The sequence below is a fragment of the Chaetura pelagica genome, unplaced genomic scaffold (assembly GCF_000747805.2).
Source record: "Chaetura pelagica isolate M959 unplaced genomic scaffold, ChaPel_1.0 scaffold185, whole genome shotgun sequence".
NCBI classification, from domain to species: domain Eukaryota; kingdom Metazoa; phylum Chordata; class Aves; order Apodiformes; family Apodidae; genus Chaetura; species Chaetura pelagica.
This window is the reverse complement of record NW_009953207.1, coordinates 4,517-17,821: the sequence shown is the minus strand read 5'-3', so window position 1 is coordinate 17,821 and position 13,305 is coordinate 4,517. Positions and strand designations below refer to the sequence as shown.

At 53.6% G+C, this 13,305-nt stretch overlaps 1 protein-coding gene across 1 annotated transcript in view; it reads left to right on the top strand.

The window, feature by feature from the left end:
* SLC11A2 (solute carrier family 11 (proton-coupled divalent metal ion transporter), member 2) overlaps window positions 1–11,249 on the top strand; it is a 13,334-nt gene extending 2,085 nt beyond the window's left edge. Inside the window, exons 3-15 of the mRNA XM_009997539.1 lie at window positions 516–643; window positions 1,382–1,501; window positions 3,101–3,207; window positions 3,777–3,847; window positions 4,551–4,618; window positions 5,068–5,223; window positions 6,235–6,393; window positions 7,209–7,295; window positions 8,177–8,296; window positions 8,968–9,117; window positions 9,893–9,966; window positions 10,111–10,264; window positions 11,139–11,249. Of these exons, the coding sequence (XP_009995841.1) occupies window positions 516–643; window positions 1,382–1,501; window positions 3,101–3,207; window positions 3,777–3,847; window positions 4,551–4,618; window positions 5,068–5,223; window positions 6,235–6,393; window positions 7,209–7,295; window positions 8,177–8,296; window positions 8,968–9,117; window positions 9,893–9,966; window positions 10,111–10,264; window positions 11,139–11,249 (1,505 nt within the window). The remainder of the gene's footprint in view (window positions 1–515; window positions 644–1,381; window positions 1,502–3,100; window positions 3,208–3,776; window positions 3,848–4,550; window positions 4,619–5,067; window positions 5,224–6,234; window positions 6,394–7,208; window positions 7,296–8,176; window positions 8,297–8,967; window positions 9,118–9,892; window positions 9,967–10,110; window positions 10,265–11,138) is intronic.
* The last annotated feature ends 2,056 nt before the right edge of the window (window positions 11,250–13,305 follow it).

Below are 13,305 nucleotides of genomic sequence, written 5' to 3'. Positions count from 1 at the left end.
GCAGGAATGTGTCACAGCCTTGTCCCCTGTCGGGGGTGGAGGTTCCCTCTTTGCTTTGGATTAAGCAACATTTTTGACTGCAGGGTCAGGAGGATTCATCCCCCACCCAGGGTTTGGCCTTGGCTGGTCCAGGGTCTGCTCCCAAACTCCTTGGCCCAGGGATTGTGGGGGAGTTCTGGGTGGGATTCAAGAAGGGGCTGATCTCACCAGCACTGCTGGTGGGAGTGAGGAGGTGGTGAGTATGGGGAGACCCTGTCCCAGATTGCCCAGGGAAATTGTGGCTGCCCCACCCCTGGAAGTGTCCAAGGGCAGGTTAGATGGGACTTGGAGCAACCTGGGCTGGTGGGAGGTGTCCCTGCCTGTGACAAGGTGGTTGGACCTAGATGAACTCTAAGGTCCCTCCAACCCAAACCATTCCATGTCTCTATGAGACAGAAATCCATTTGGATTTTGCTGGTTTTCCTGCTGGAGGGGCTGGTGCTGGTGGGATGATGGTTCCATCCTCTCTTCTGCAGCATTTTTTTTTTTCAGCTTCCGCAAGCTCTGGGCCTTCACGGGGCCGGGCTTCCTGATGAGCATTGCCTATCTGGATCCCGGGAACATTGAGTCGGATCTGCAGTCTGGGGCCATTGCAGGCTTCAAGGTCAGTGCAGGAACCTCCAGTGAAGGGCTGGAAGTCATGCAGACCACGTTCCCATCCCTGGTGTGGGGCAGAAGCACTAAGCGGAAGCTGGGAATACCCCAGAGAATCCCAGAATCAGTCACAGAATCACAGAGTTACAGAGTCCTAGTTGGAAAAGAGCTTCAGTATCATCAACTCCAACCCTTTAACCCAGCTCTACCAGTCCAGTGCTCAAACCATGTCCCTCAGTACCATCTGCAGGGCTTAGAAACCGCTCCAGAGTTGGGGACCCCACCCCTGTCTGGGCAGCCTGGGCCAGGGCCTGACAACCTTTTCCATGGAGAAATTGTTCCCAAGATCCAACCTAAACCTCCTTTTGGCAACTCGAGGCCAGTTTCTCTTTCCTGAAGGAGAAAGGGAGTGTGAGACCCTCATGTCTCCTCTCCAGCAATCTCTCCTGCCTTTACATGCCTGTAGAGCCCCTGTGCCACTTCTGTCTGCAAAAAAACATGTCAATAGTATATATTTTAGGAGGCCTGTGATTCATAAAGTCACAGGTGGGGTGCAGGTGTCCTAGGGGACCTGGGGTCCTATTCTTGGCCGTCATTTCTTGCTGTCCCAGACACACATGGATGTGTTCCTGTGGGATCTGCTGTAGGTGACCCTACTTTAGCAGGGGGTTGGACTGGATGATCTTTAGAGGTCTCTTCCAACCCTACAACTCCCCTGTGTGACCCTGTGACCGTCATGTCCCCCCAGCTCCTCTGGGTCCTGATGTTGGCCACAATCATTGGACTCCTCCTGCAGCGCCTGGCAGCCCGGCTGGGGGTGGTGACTGGGCTGCACCTGGCTGAGGTCTGCAACAGGCAGTACCAGAAGGTGAGTGACCTGGGGACACGGGTGGGTGGCCACCCGTGGGGACAGTCCTGGGCTGCTGTCACGATCTAAAGAATTAAAATTATAGATATAAATATTTGAAATTCTATATTTAATATAATTTTATATGTAATTTATATAGTCATATCATAAACCATGCTATTATGCTATTAAATTATATTTAAAATTATATTTAAAATTATATTTGAATTATGTATTTTAAATTCTGTATCTAAATACTTGAAATTCTATATCTATTTGAAATTATATATTTAATATAACCTATATATTTTATACATTCATATTATTATAAACTAGGTTATTATGCTATTAAATGGTATTTCAAATTATATTTGGAATTTGAAATTATATTTGAAATAATATATATATATGGAGTTATATCTATTAAATATATTTCTATTATTACCAAGCATTCTGTGATTCTATTAAATTCTGTTTGAACTGCTGTTTTTTTAAAGTTATATATATTACATATAAGATATATTTTTACATATTATTCCTATGATTGTATGAAATTCTAGTTGAAATTCTAGAGAAGAGATAGATTTTATATATGTGTGTATATTTTATTACATATTTAGATATTTATAATATCTATAGATTTTATATATTTATATAAACCTAGCACCTCCTGCAGGGTAAACAATCATGGCTTAACAAGTCAAGGGGTTAATGGCGAGGGAACGGGGCCGTGCAGGCCCCAGGCTGCTCCACTTCCCTGCTGAGGGATCTTCATGGCTTCTGGGAGGACCCTGAGGGTAGGAGGGTGGTGGCCTCATCCTGGGATGTTTCTCATCCAACACTTGAGACTCTGTCATCACTCCAGGCACGTGAAACCATGGAATCATCATAGAGCCATGGAATGGTTGAGTTGGAGGGACCTTAAAGCTCTTCCAGTCCCACCCCCTGCATGGGCAGGGACATCTCCCACCAGCCCAGGCTGCTCCAAGCCCCATATTAGACACCTTGAACGCTTCTAGGGATGGAACAGCACCTTGAAGTGGCTCATCTTGGTGCTCTTTAAGGTCCATTCCGAGGCAAACCACTCCATGATTCCATGATCTAAAGACCGTCTTTAAGCAATACCCCTACATGGGCAGGGACACCTCCCACCAGCCCAGGTTGCTCCAAGCCCCATCCAACCTGCCCTTGGACACTTCCACGGGTGGGGCAGCCACAGCTTCCCTGGCCCAGGGTCTCCCCACCCTCCTAGCCAAGAATTTCATCTTCATGTCCAACCTCAATCTTCCCAGTTCCAGTTTCAATCCAGTATCTTTGACACTTGCCCACAGAAGTTGTGGCTGCCCCACCTCTGATCTCCCGATACTCATTCTAGCTCCTCAGCACATGGAAACATCCCATTTTCCTCTGGCAACAATCAAATTATCTTGAGGCAAGAAATGTAGATATAAATAAACCTAGGAACCTTCTCCAGTGATGACCACGGGTCAACTGTACCAGACTCACCACACTTTCCCCACCACAGCTGGGGAGCAGCGACCACTGCTGACCCCACCATGCTCCTTTAAGTAAGGAAGGAAACTTTTCCCTCTTTTTCATGGTGTTGGGTGTTCCTTCCAGGTCCCTCGCATCATCCTGTGGCTGATGGTGGAACTGGCCATCATCGGGTCAGACATGCAGGAAGTCATCGGCTCAGCCATCGCCATCAACCTCCTGTCTGTGGGGAGGTGAGTCGCTTTGTGGGCCAGTGGCAGCAGGACATGAGTTCTCGCCTTGGGTAGGGGGAGAAAGAACTCCTGCCTGTGCCAAAAAAACCCCAGTTATTTCCCATAAAGCTGCTGAAATACTTGTCCAGGGTGATTCATCTCACTCTCTGAGGTGACTCAGGCCTTGGTGCCCATGCCTTCTCAACTAGAAGGAGAACTTCAAGTTCTGGCCTTTATTTTCATTAGAAACAGCCCAAAAATGAGGCTGCAGCTTTCTTGGCTGAGGATTTCTTCCTAAAAGAACTTGGCAGAAAGATTTCCTTTCTGGGAGTACAAACCGAACAGGGAGCTACAGTTTTTGGACCAAGAAGGTGTTGGTTCTTGGTTCTTCCTCTTACTTTCAGGCTCAGGTTCCTCTTGGAATTCAGGGAAAAGGGGCTGCTCAGGCTGGAAAGAAACCCTCAGGCATTGGTTCCTTCTCAAAAAAAATACAGAAAAATGGCTCTAAGGTGGGGGGGGGGGTTGATGGCCAAGGTAGGGAACATTCCATTAATCCAATATCTGCTCCTACTCTTCTCCATCTCCCACAGGATCCCGCTGTGGGGCGGTGTCCTCATCACCATCGCTGACACCTTCGTGTTTCTCTTCCTGGATAAATATGGTAAGTTCTGGATTTTTGAAATCCTGCAGAATTCCCAGTCACGGGATGTTTGGGGTGGGGAGTGAGGTCTGGAGATCACCCAGAGCCACTCCCAGCAGTGCAAAGTCACCTCCAGCAGGACCCACAGGATCCAGGTGGGGCTGGGATGTCTCCAGAGAAGGAGAATCCACCACCTCTCTGGGCAGCCTGGCCCAGGGCTCTGCCACCCTCGCAGCAACAGGTTCCTGCTCATGCTCAGCTGGAACCTCAGGTCCCTCAGCCTTTCCTCACCACAGGGATGTTCTTACCCCCTCCCCATCTCCCTGGCTCTTTGCTGTCCCCTCCCCAGCAGCTCCTTGTTCTTCCTGACCTGGGCAGCCCAGACCTGGGCCCAGTTCTCCATAGATGCCCCCCCAGGGCAGAGCAGAGGGGCAGGAGAACCTCCCTGACCTGCTGCCCACACTCTTCCTGGTGCCCCCCAGGAGCCCATGGGCCTCCTTGGCCACCAGGGCCCGTTGCTGCCTCATGGTCACCCTGTTGGCCACCAGGACCCCCAGGTCCTTGTCCCAGAGCTGCTCTCCAGCAGGTCCCCCCACCCTGTGCTGCTCCCTGGGCTTGTTCCTCCCCAGCTGCAGGACCTGCCCTTGACCTTGAGGAACTGCAGGAGGTTTCTGAAGGTCTCCCAAGGTTTTAGTGTTGCTGATGGTCCCTGTTCTCCTCCCAGGCCTGCGGAAGCTTGAGGCCTTCTTTGGCTTCCTCATCACCATCATGGCACTGACCTTCGGCTACGAGGTACCTCCAGGGGTGCCACTGAGTGCCACCCTCCTCTGTCCCCACCCTCCTCTGTCCCTACGACACCCCAATGGAGGGGACACATCCCATTCAGGACCTGGGAAGTGTGGGCTGTGGCAGCCTCACCCGGCCCTGGGAGGGGTGTCCAGTGCCACCACTGAGGCTGGGGCCAGCACAGTGTCCCCCAGGGCAGTGGCAGCAGCTGCCACCACCGGGGCTGGGGCTGTGCTGTGCTGCATATGACATGCTGGGCACACACTGTGCCATGCAGCACCAGGTGTGACATGCTGTCCTGCCTGGTGCCACATGTGCTGTGACACACTGTACCAGGCTCTGCCACACGTCGCACACTGTTATGCTGTGCCACACACCATGTCACACACAGTGCCACCCCTGTCGGGCAGTGCCACCCTGTGCCAGATGTGTCACCCTCCCTGTCTCTGTCCCAGTACGTGACGGTGCGGCCGGACCAGGGGCAGTTGCTCCGGGGGCTCTTCGTGCCTGGCTGCCCGGGCTGTGGGACCCCCCAGCTGGAACAGGCCGTAGGCATCGTGGGTGCTGTCATCATGCCCCACAACATGTACCTGCACTCAGCCCTGGTCAAGGTGAGACCCTGGGCGGGGGGAGGCCTTGAAGGGGAGTGGGCACAGCCCTGGGAACCGCTTTACCTGGGGGAGGGGGCAAATATATCCCCAGGGGCTGGCTGGGTCCCTGGCACAGGGAAAGGCCCAGAGCTTGAGGACACGTGTCCTGCATGTGGGGATGTGGGAGTTCTGGTTGGGAAAGACCTTGAAGATCACAGAGTCTGACCCCAACCCAATTCTGCTGACTCCACCTCTGCCCCACGTCCCTCAGCACCACCTCCAGGGCTTCGAAACCCCTCCAGGGATGGGAACCCCACCCCTGCCTGGGCAGCCTGGGCAACCCTTTCCAGGAAGGAATTGTTCCCAAGATCCAACCTCAACCTCCCCTGGGCAACTCAAGGCCAGTTCCTCTGGTCCCATCACTTGTTCCTAGGGAGCAGAGCCCAACCCCCCCGGCTCCAACCTCCTCTCAGCAGCTGCAGAGCCAGAAGGTCTCCCCTCAGCTCCTTTGCTCCAGGCTGGACAGACACCCCCAGCTCCCTCATCTGCTTCTCACAACTTCTCCAGCCCCTTCTCCTTGTGCTCCAGCCCCTTCCCCAGCTCTATGTCCCTTCTCTGGACATGCTCCAGCCCCTCAATGTCCCTTTTGTGCCCCAAAACTGACCTCAGGGCTCGAGATGTCTCCTCACCAGTGTCCAGCACAGATGTTGGGTTTTGCTTTGTCTTCCCTCCAGCAATTCCTGACCCCAAGTGACCTGTGTCCCACTGACAGTTTTATGCAGTGTAGTTAAAGATGTATAATGTCTAAAACAGTGTGATACAACAGGTTGCCCAGAGAAGCTGTGGCAACAGAGGGACCTGGACAGGCTGGATCTATGGGTTTAGCTCCCACCTTTTGGGAGGTGTCCCTGCCCATGTAGGGGAATTGGAACAAGATGCTCTTTAAGATCCCTCCCAAGCCATTCCAGGACAATTCCAGATAACAGCCAATCCCTGTCCCCTCACCCTGCTGAATCCCTGTCCCCTCTGCAGTCCCGACAGGTGAACCGGGCCAACAAGAGAGAGGTCCAAGAAGCCAACAAGTATTTCTTCATCGAATCCTGCATTGCACTCTTTGTCTCCTTCATCATCAACATCTTTGTGGTCACAGTTTTTGCTGAGGCTTTTTTTGACAAGACCAATGGGGACGTGGTGAGTTGGGATTGGGAGGAGTTGGTGGTACCTCGTGGATGGGATGACACCAAAGCATGGGGCTGCTGGAGCAGAGGGGCAGCCCTGGGGCTGGTCAGGGCCCTGGGGCACCAGAGCCCAAATGTTCTGGACATAAAGGGGAGAGGAACAATGGCAATGGTAATTATGTGGGATCATGGGATGGTTTGGGCTGGGGGGACCTTAAAACACATCTAGTCCTGGATTGGTGGACACTTGGGAATGATACCCCTTTCCTCTGGATGTGTCTGAGAAGTCAGAGGTATGAAATGAGAGAATGATCAGAGAATTATGGGATGGGTTGGGTTGGTGAGACCCTAGATCCAACCCCCTGCATGGGCAGGGACACCTCCCACCAGCCCAGGCTGCTCCAGCCCCAGCCAACCTGCCCTTCAACACTGCCAGGGATGGGGCAGCCACAGCTTCCCTGGCCCAGGCTCTCCCCACCCTCCCAGCCAAGAAGTTCCTCCTCAGCTCCAACATCCATCTCCTCACTTCCAGTTTCAAGCCCTTCCCCCTCATCCCATTCCTCCTGCCCTTGGCCCAAGTCCCTCCCCAGCTTTCCTGGAGGCCCTTCAGGCACTGGAAGCTGCTCTAAGATCTCCCTGGAGCCTTCTTCTCTCCGGACTGAACAACCTCAACTCTCTCAGCCTGTCTCCAGCCCTCAGATGATCATTGTGGCCCAGTAAAACCACTGAAAACAGTCTGAAGAGGCACCCAGCACCCTGGGACCTCCAGCATCTGCAGACCTTTTCCCCCCACCCCAGCTGATCAAACCCAACCTCCCCTTGTTGCAGCACAGAGTCTGTGGGAACACCAGCAGCCCCCACGTCTCACTCTTCCCCAACAACAACCAGACACTGGAAGTGGACATCTACAAGGGGGTGAGTAGCCCAGGAGGGTGACAAAGGGCTGGCCTTGTCCCCAGCAGTGTCTTTCTCAGGGCGTGTTGGGGTAAACTGGGAGTGGTGAAGGATAGGGCTGGAATCATGGAATTGTTGTCATTGGGAAAGACCTGGAGGATCATGGAGTCCACCCGTGGACCCAGCTCTGCCAAGGCCACCACTGCGTCACGTCCCTCAGCACCATTTCCACAAGTTCTCCAGACCCTTCTCCTTGTTCTCCAGCCCCTTCCCCAGCTCCATGTCCCTTCTCTGGACACGCTCCAGCCCTTCAATGTCCTTCTTGTCCTGAAGGGCCCAGAACTGACCTCAGGGTTCACACAATCAAGGACTTTATAAGGTTCAAGGGATCTGGATGCTTATCTAGTTCCAACCCCTGTCATGGGCAGGGACACCTCCCACTAGATGAGTTCAGCCTATGGATCTAGCCTGTTCCCATCCCTCTTCAAACCCTTCCTACCCTCAGGCAGCTCCACATTCCCACCCAACTTGGTGTCATCTCTGCACTGACTGAGGAACACTCAATCCCCTCATCCAGACCATGGATAAAGATATTGGAGAGAACTAATCCCAGCCTTGAGCCCTCATGATCCCAGTGGTGGAGGAAATCCCTGGAGACCCCTTTGACTCCCTTGGCCGTGACAAAACTTTCCCTCACACCCGTTCTGAACCTTCTCCATCCAACCCAACCCTGGAGATGCTTCCTGATCCACCAATGGGGAGGGATCCTCCCTATTCCACAAATGCCTCATTCCCTCTTTGTTCCAGCTGGATTCCTGGGCTTCATTGCCTCCCAAGGGAATTTCTGCATTGTCTCCCTGGGGTGTGGGCTGGGCTGATGGGGCCACATATCTCTGTTCCAGGGGGTTGTTCTGGGCTGTTACTTTGGCCCTGCTGCGCTCTACATCTGGGCCATTGGAATCCTGGCGGCTGGGCAGAGCTCCACTATGACAGGGACCTACTCTGGGCAGTTTGTCATGGAGGTAACAACCACATGGATGGCTTTCCACCATCCTGCTTGTTCCATTCCCAGTCCTGGAAGGTTCATGTCAATGATTCCCCTTCCTTGGACATGCTGGAAGCTCCAGAAGTCTTCCTGACTCATCCCACCCCGACACTCCTCCTCCTGCATCACTTGGGTCCTGCAATCATGGAATGATTTGGGTTGGAGCAACCTCAAAGATCACCTAGATCCAACCGCCCTGTATGGGCAGGGACACCTCCCACCAGCCCATGGTGCTCCAAGCACCATATTAGATACCTGGAGCACTTTCAGTAGCACCTTGAAGATCATCTAGTGGATCATCTGCGTGGTCTGTGAGGTTCCTTTCCAACCCAAACCATTCCGTGATCCAAAGATCATCCAGTGGCACCCCCTGCATGGACAGGAACACTTTCCACCAGCCCAGGCTGCTCCAGCCCCATCCAACCTGCCCTTCAACACCCCCAGGGATGGGGCAGCCACAGCTTCCCTGGCCCAGGGTCTTCCACCCTCCCAGGGCAGAATTGCCTCCTCATCTCCAACCTCCATCTCCCCACTGCCAGTTTCAAGCCCTTCCCCCTCATCCCATCCTTCATGCCCTTGGCCCAAGTCCCTCCCCAGCTTTCCTGGAGCCTCTTCAGGCACTGGAAGTTCCTCCCTGGTTTCTCCCAGGGTTTCCTCAACCTGCGCTGGTCCCGCTTCGCCAGGGTCCTGCTGACCCGCTCAATCGCCATCACCCCCACGCTCTTTGTCGCCATCTTCCAGGACGTGGAGCACCTGACAGGCATGAATGACTTCCTCAATGTCCTCATGAGTCTCCAGGTGAGCGGCAGCAGCATCTGGGGGGGATCAGAACTGGGAGAAATTCCAGCACTCATTGCTTCAGCTTCTGAGGGCTTGTAGGGGCAGCTAAGCAGAGGATTAGCATAAAGTCATGGAACCATGGAATGGTTTGGGTTAGAGCAACCTAAAAGATCATCTAGATCCCACCCCCTGCACGGGCAGGGACACCTCCCACCAGCCCAGACTGCTCCAAACCCCATCTAACCTGTCCTTGAACACTGCCAGGGATGGGGCAGCCACAGCTTCCCTGGCCCAGGCTCTCCCCACCCTCCCAGCCAAGAAGTTCCTCCTCAGCTCCAACATCCATCTCCTCACTTCCAGTTTCAAGCCCTTCCCCCTCATCCCATTCCTCCTGCCCTTGGCCCAAGTCCCTCCCCAGCTTTCCTGGAGCCCCTTCAGGCACTGGAAGCTGCTCTAAGCTCTCCCTGGAGCCTTCTCCTCTCCAGGCTGAACACCCCAACTCTCCCAGTCTGTCTCCAGAGCAGAGCTGTCCCAGCCCTTGGATCATCTCCGTGGCCTCCTCTGGAACCTCTCCAGCAGCTCCACATCAGGTGTTGTGCTGGTGGAGGTGGGGAGGCTCAGCCAGGGTCTGAAAGCTCTTCCTTCTTCTAGCTGGAGGAAATCCCTTGGACTCATTGACATCAGCTTGGAGGAAATGTGCTCAGATTTGACCCATCCCCACGTGTTCGTCCATGCTGAGATCACCAGAACTGGTTCCACTCCTTATTCTCCTGAACTTTCTCTCTTATTCCAGCTCCCCTTTGCTTTGATCCCGGTCCTGACCTTCACCAGCCTCCCCAGTGTCATGAACGACTTTGCCAATGGGTGGTAAGTCCAAAGGGAATCATCTCCAAGCAGGAGATGCCACATTGCTCCCCTCTAACCCCTTCATCTTCTTCTGGTCTGGACCATGCCCCAGCCCCAGCAGTGACCCCTCCAGCTCACCCTGTTTCCCTCTGTTTTTTCTGACAGGTTCTGGAAGATCGGGGGGGGTGTCTTGATCCTCCTCATCTGCAGCATCAACATGTATTTCGTGGTGGCCTATGTCATGTCCCTCAATCACCTGGCTCTGTACATCGGGGCCGCTGTTCTCAGCATCATCTACTTGTCCTTCGTGGCCTACCTGGTACGGCTGGGGCCACCTGAGGGGCCTGGCAGGCAGGAGGAGACAAGGGATTTACCTTCTCTCCATCATAGTCATGTTTTAAAGTCACCAAAATTGTCCACGGGGTCAGGACAGGAGGGGAAGTTGAGCCTTTTGTGGCCAGGTTTCCTTGTGAATCTCTTCTGCATCTCCTGAACCATATGGCCGTTCCCTGCTTTTCCTACCAACTCTTTAGCAATAGAATCATCAAAATCATTGAATGGTTTGGGTTGGATGGACCTTAAAGACCATCTAGATCCAACCAGAGGGGATTGCTCCCCTCTGCTCCAATCCAGTGAGACCTCCCTGCAGGGCTGGGTGCAGCTCTGGTGTCCTCAATACAGGAAGGACACAGAGCTGTTGGAGAGAGGCCAGAGGAGGTCCTGGAGATGCTGGGAGGGCTGGAGCAGCTCTGGAGCCAGGCTGGGAGAGTTGGGGTGTCCAGCCTGGAGAGGAGAAGGCTCCAGGGAGACCTGAGAGCAGCTTCCAGTGCCTGAAGGGGCTCCAGGAAAGCTGGGGAGGGACTTGGGCCAAGGGCAGGAGGGATGGGCTGAGGGGGAAGGGCTTGAAACTGGCAATGAGGAGCTGGATGTTGGAGCTGAGGAGGACCTTCTTGGCTGGGAGGGAGGGGAGAGCCTGGGCCAGGGCAGCCGTGGCTGCCCCATCCCTGGGGGTGTTGAAGGGCAGGTTGGATGGGGCTGGAGCAGCCTGGGCTGGTGGGAGGTGTCCCTGCCCATGCAGGGGTTGGATATAGATGGTCTTTAAGTTTCTTCCAACCAAAGCACTGTGGGATTCTGGCATTCCCTGACATTGTGTCCCCATCCCTGTCTCTGACCCCTGTCCCCTCTCTCTGCAGGGCTGGCTCTGCCTCATTGCTCTGGGTCTCTCCTCCCTGGCCTGTGGACAGTCGGTAAGCGTCACCAGGACCCTGCTGGCCGAGGAGGCCCCGGCCCATGTCACCAAGTAGCCGCCGTGTCCAGCGGCGCCAGTCGCCATCAGAGCCAGCGCGTGTCTATGGTGACAGTGTCACCCGGGGGCTGCCCAGGGGGGTGTGCCTCCAGCACCCACAGCCACCAACCTGGGAGGCTGGAGTGCTCCAAGAGGGATCATGGAATCATGGAATGGTTTGGGTTGGAGGAACCTTAAAGGGCAGCCACAGCTTCCCTGGCCCAGGCTCTCCCCACCCTCCCAGCCAAGAAGTTCCTCCTCAGCTCCAACATCCAGCTCCTCACTGCCAGTTTCAAGCCCTTCCCCCTCATCCCATTCCTCCTGCCCTTGGCCCAAGTCCCTCCCCAGCTTTCCTGGAGCCCCTTCAGGCACTGAAAGCCTGCCCTTGGCCCAAGTCCCTCCCCAGCTTTCCTGGAGCCCCTTCAGGCACTGAAAGCCTGCCCTTGGCCCAAGTCCCTCCCCAGCTTTCCTGGAGCCCCTTCAGGCACTGAAAGCTTCTCTAAGGTCCCCCTGGAGCCTTCTCCATGCTGGAGAAGCCCAACTCTCAACCTGTTTCCATGGTAGAGTTGAGTTTCCTTTGCTGGACACCTCCAATCCCACTGGGAAGGAGCAGGAGGGCAATGGGAGGTGGGCAGGAGCTGCTGGTTTTCCAAACACTAATCCCCCCCAATGCTGCAGACCCCTCCTCATCCCATCTCCTCTCCAGCCTTGTCTCATTTTGATCTCCAAACTCCTCTTACTCCATGTAGCAGAAACACTGAAGCTCCAGGTCCTGCCTCCTGGGCACTCAACTGGAGAATGCTAATTTAATTTAAATTATATTAATAATAATAACAAAAACTAATAATAAGTATTAATAAGGTTGCCATTTCCAAATGCACCTTTTGGGCTGCATTGGAGGGACCTGCAGACAAGTTGACACTACAGCTGGAGTCTACCTCCATGGTCAGGTTGTGACCACCCTTAACCACCACACTGGATTTGATTGATTAATTTAATTTCTTTCATTTATTTGATTGATTTATTTTTGGATTTAAAAACATTTCTCAATCGGCTCCACCAGGGCCTGAGTGATGCCAGGACAAGGGACACTGCTGATTTTTTTGTGTCCTTTTGGCACATGGCTTTGGTGGCCAGCAAAGGAAACAAGCCAGGAATGTGTCTGGTTGATGGATGATGGTGGGATTTCATTCCCTTGGCACGTGACTCTTGGAGACACTCCTTGGAGTTCTCCAAAGTCCTTGGTTTCCAGCTCAAAATGTCACCATGCAGACAATGCCAACAGCTCCTCCTGGGAGGTCGTGGCTGGAAAACAACTTCAAAGTTTTAATTTATTGATTTATTTCCCTTCAATCCCCCCAACCTTTCTCCTTGCCCTCCTTGTTAGCATTAATTAATCTCAGTTCCCTTTTTGGGACACTTGGAAAGCAACTGGAATCAGATTTAGGGAATTCTAAGCCAACACTACATTTTTCTCTTGTTTTCCGAACAAAAGGGGATGTTTTTTCCCAACCTGGGATGAATTTCCAGGTTCCATCTCACATTTTGGGCTGGGTTGGATGTGTCTGGATGGTGGAAACTGGGTGTTGGGAGCTGCATCCTGGACTTTTCTAGCACAGTTCCCATTCTCCTAGAACCTGGGATGGTTCCAGCATCACTCCACAAAGGGGGATTTTTGGGTCCCAAGAAGAGTTCTGTGGATTTGGAGGTTGAGTCCAGGTGGTCCAAAGGGTCTCTTCCCCCTTCCAGAGGGTCTCTTCCCTCTCCAGAGGTTTCCTCCTGCTTGGACAGGGGTTGATTTGGGGAATTTTGGCCAGGATCTGCCCAACACCATCTCATTTCCAGCTCCTCAACAAGGTTTCCCAGGAAATCCATCATCCTCCTGGGCCTTTCCCTCTTTCCCACCATCCCCAGGTAGGGAACCACTCCAAAAAAACTCCCTGGAGCCTCAAAGAGGCACAGCCTGGTCCTGGGGTTGGGTTGAACTGGGAATTCTTGTCAGGATAAACCTCATTGTGCCACTGGCATAGAGCTCATCTGAGAGTGGTTTAAGGTCCCTGGAGTGTTTGAGCCTG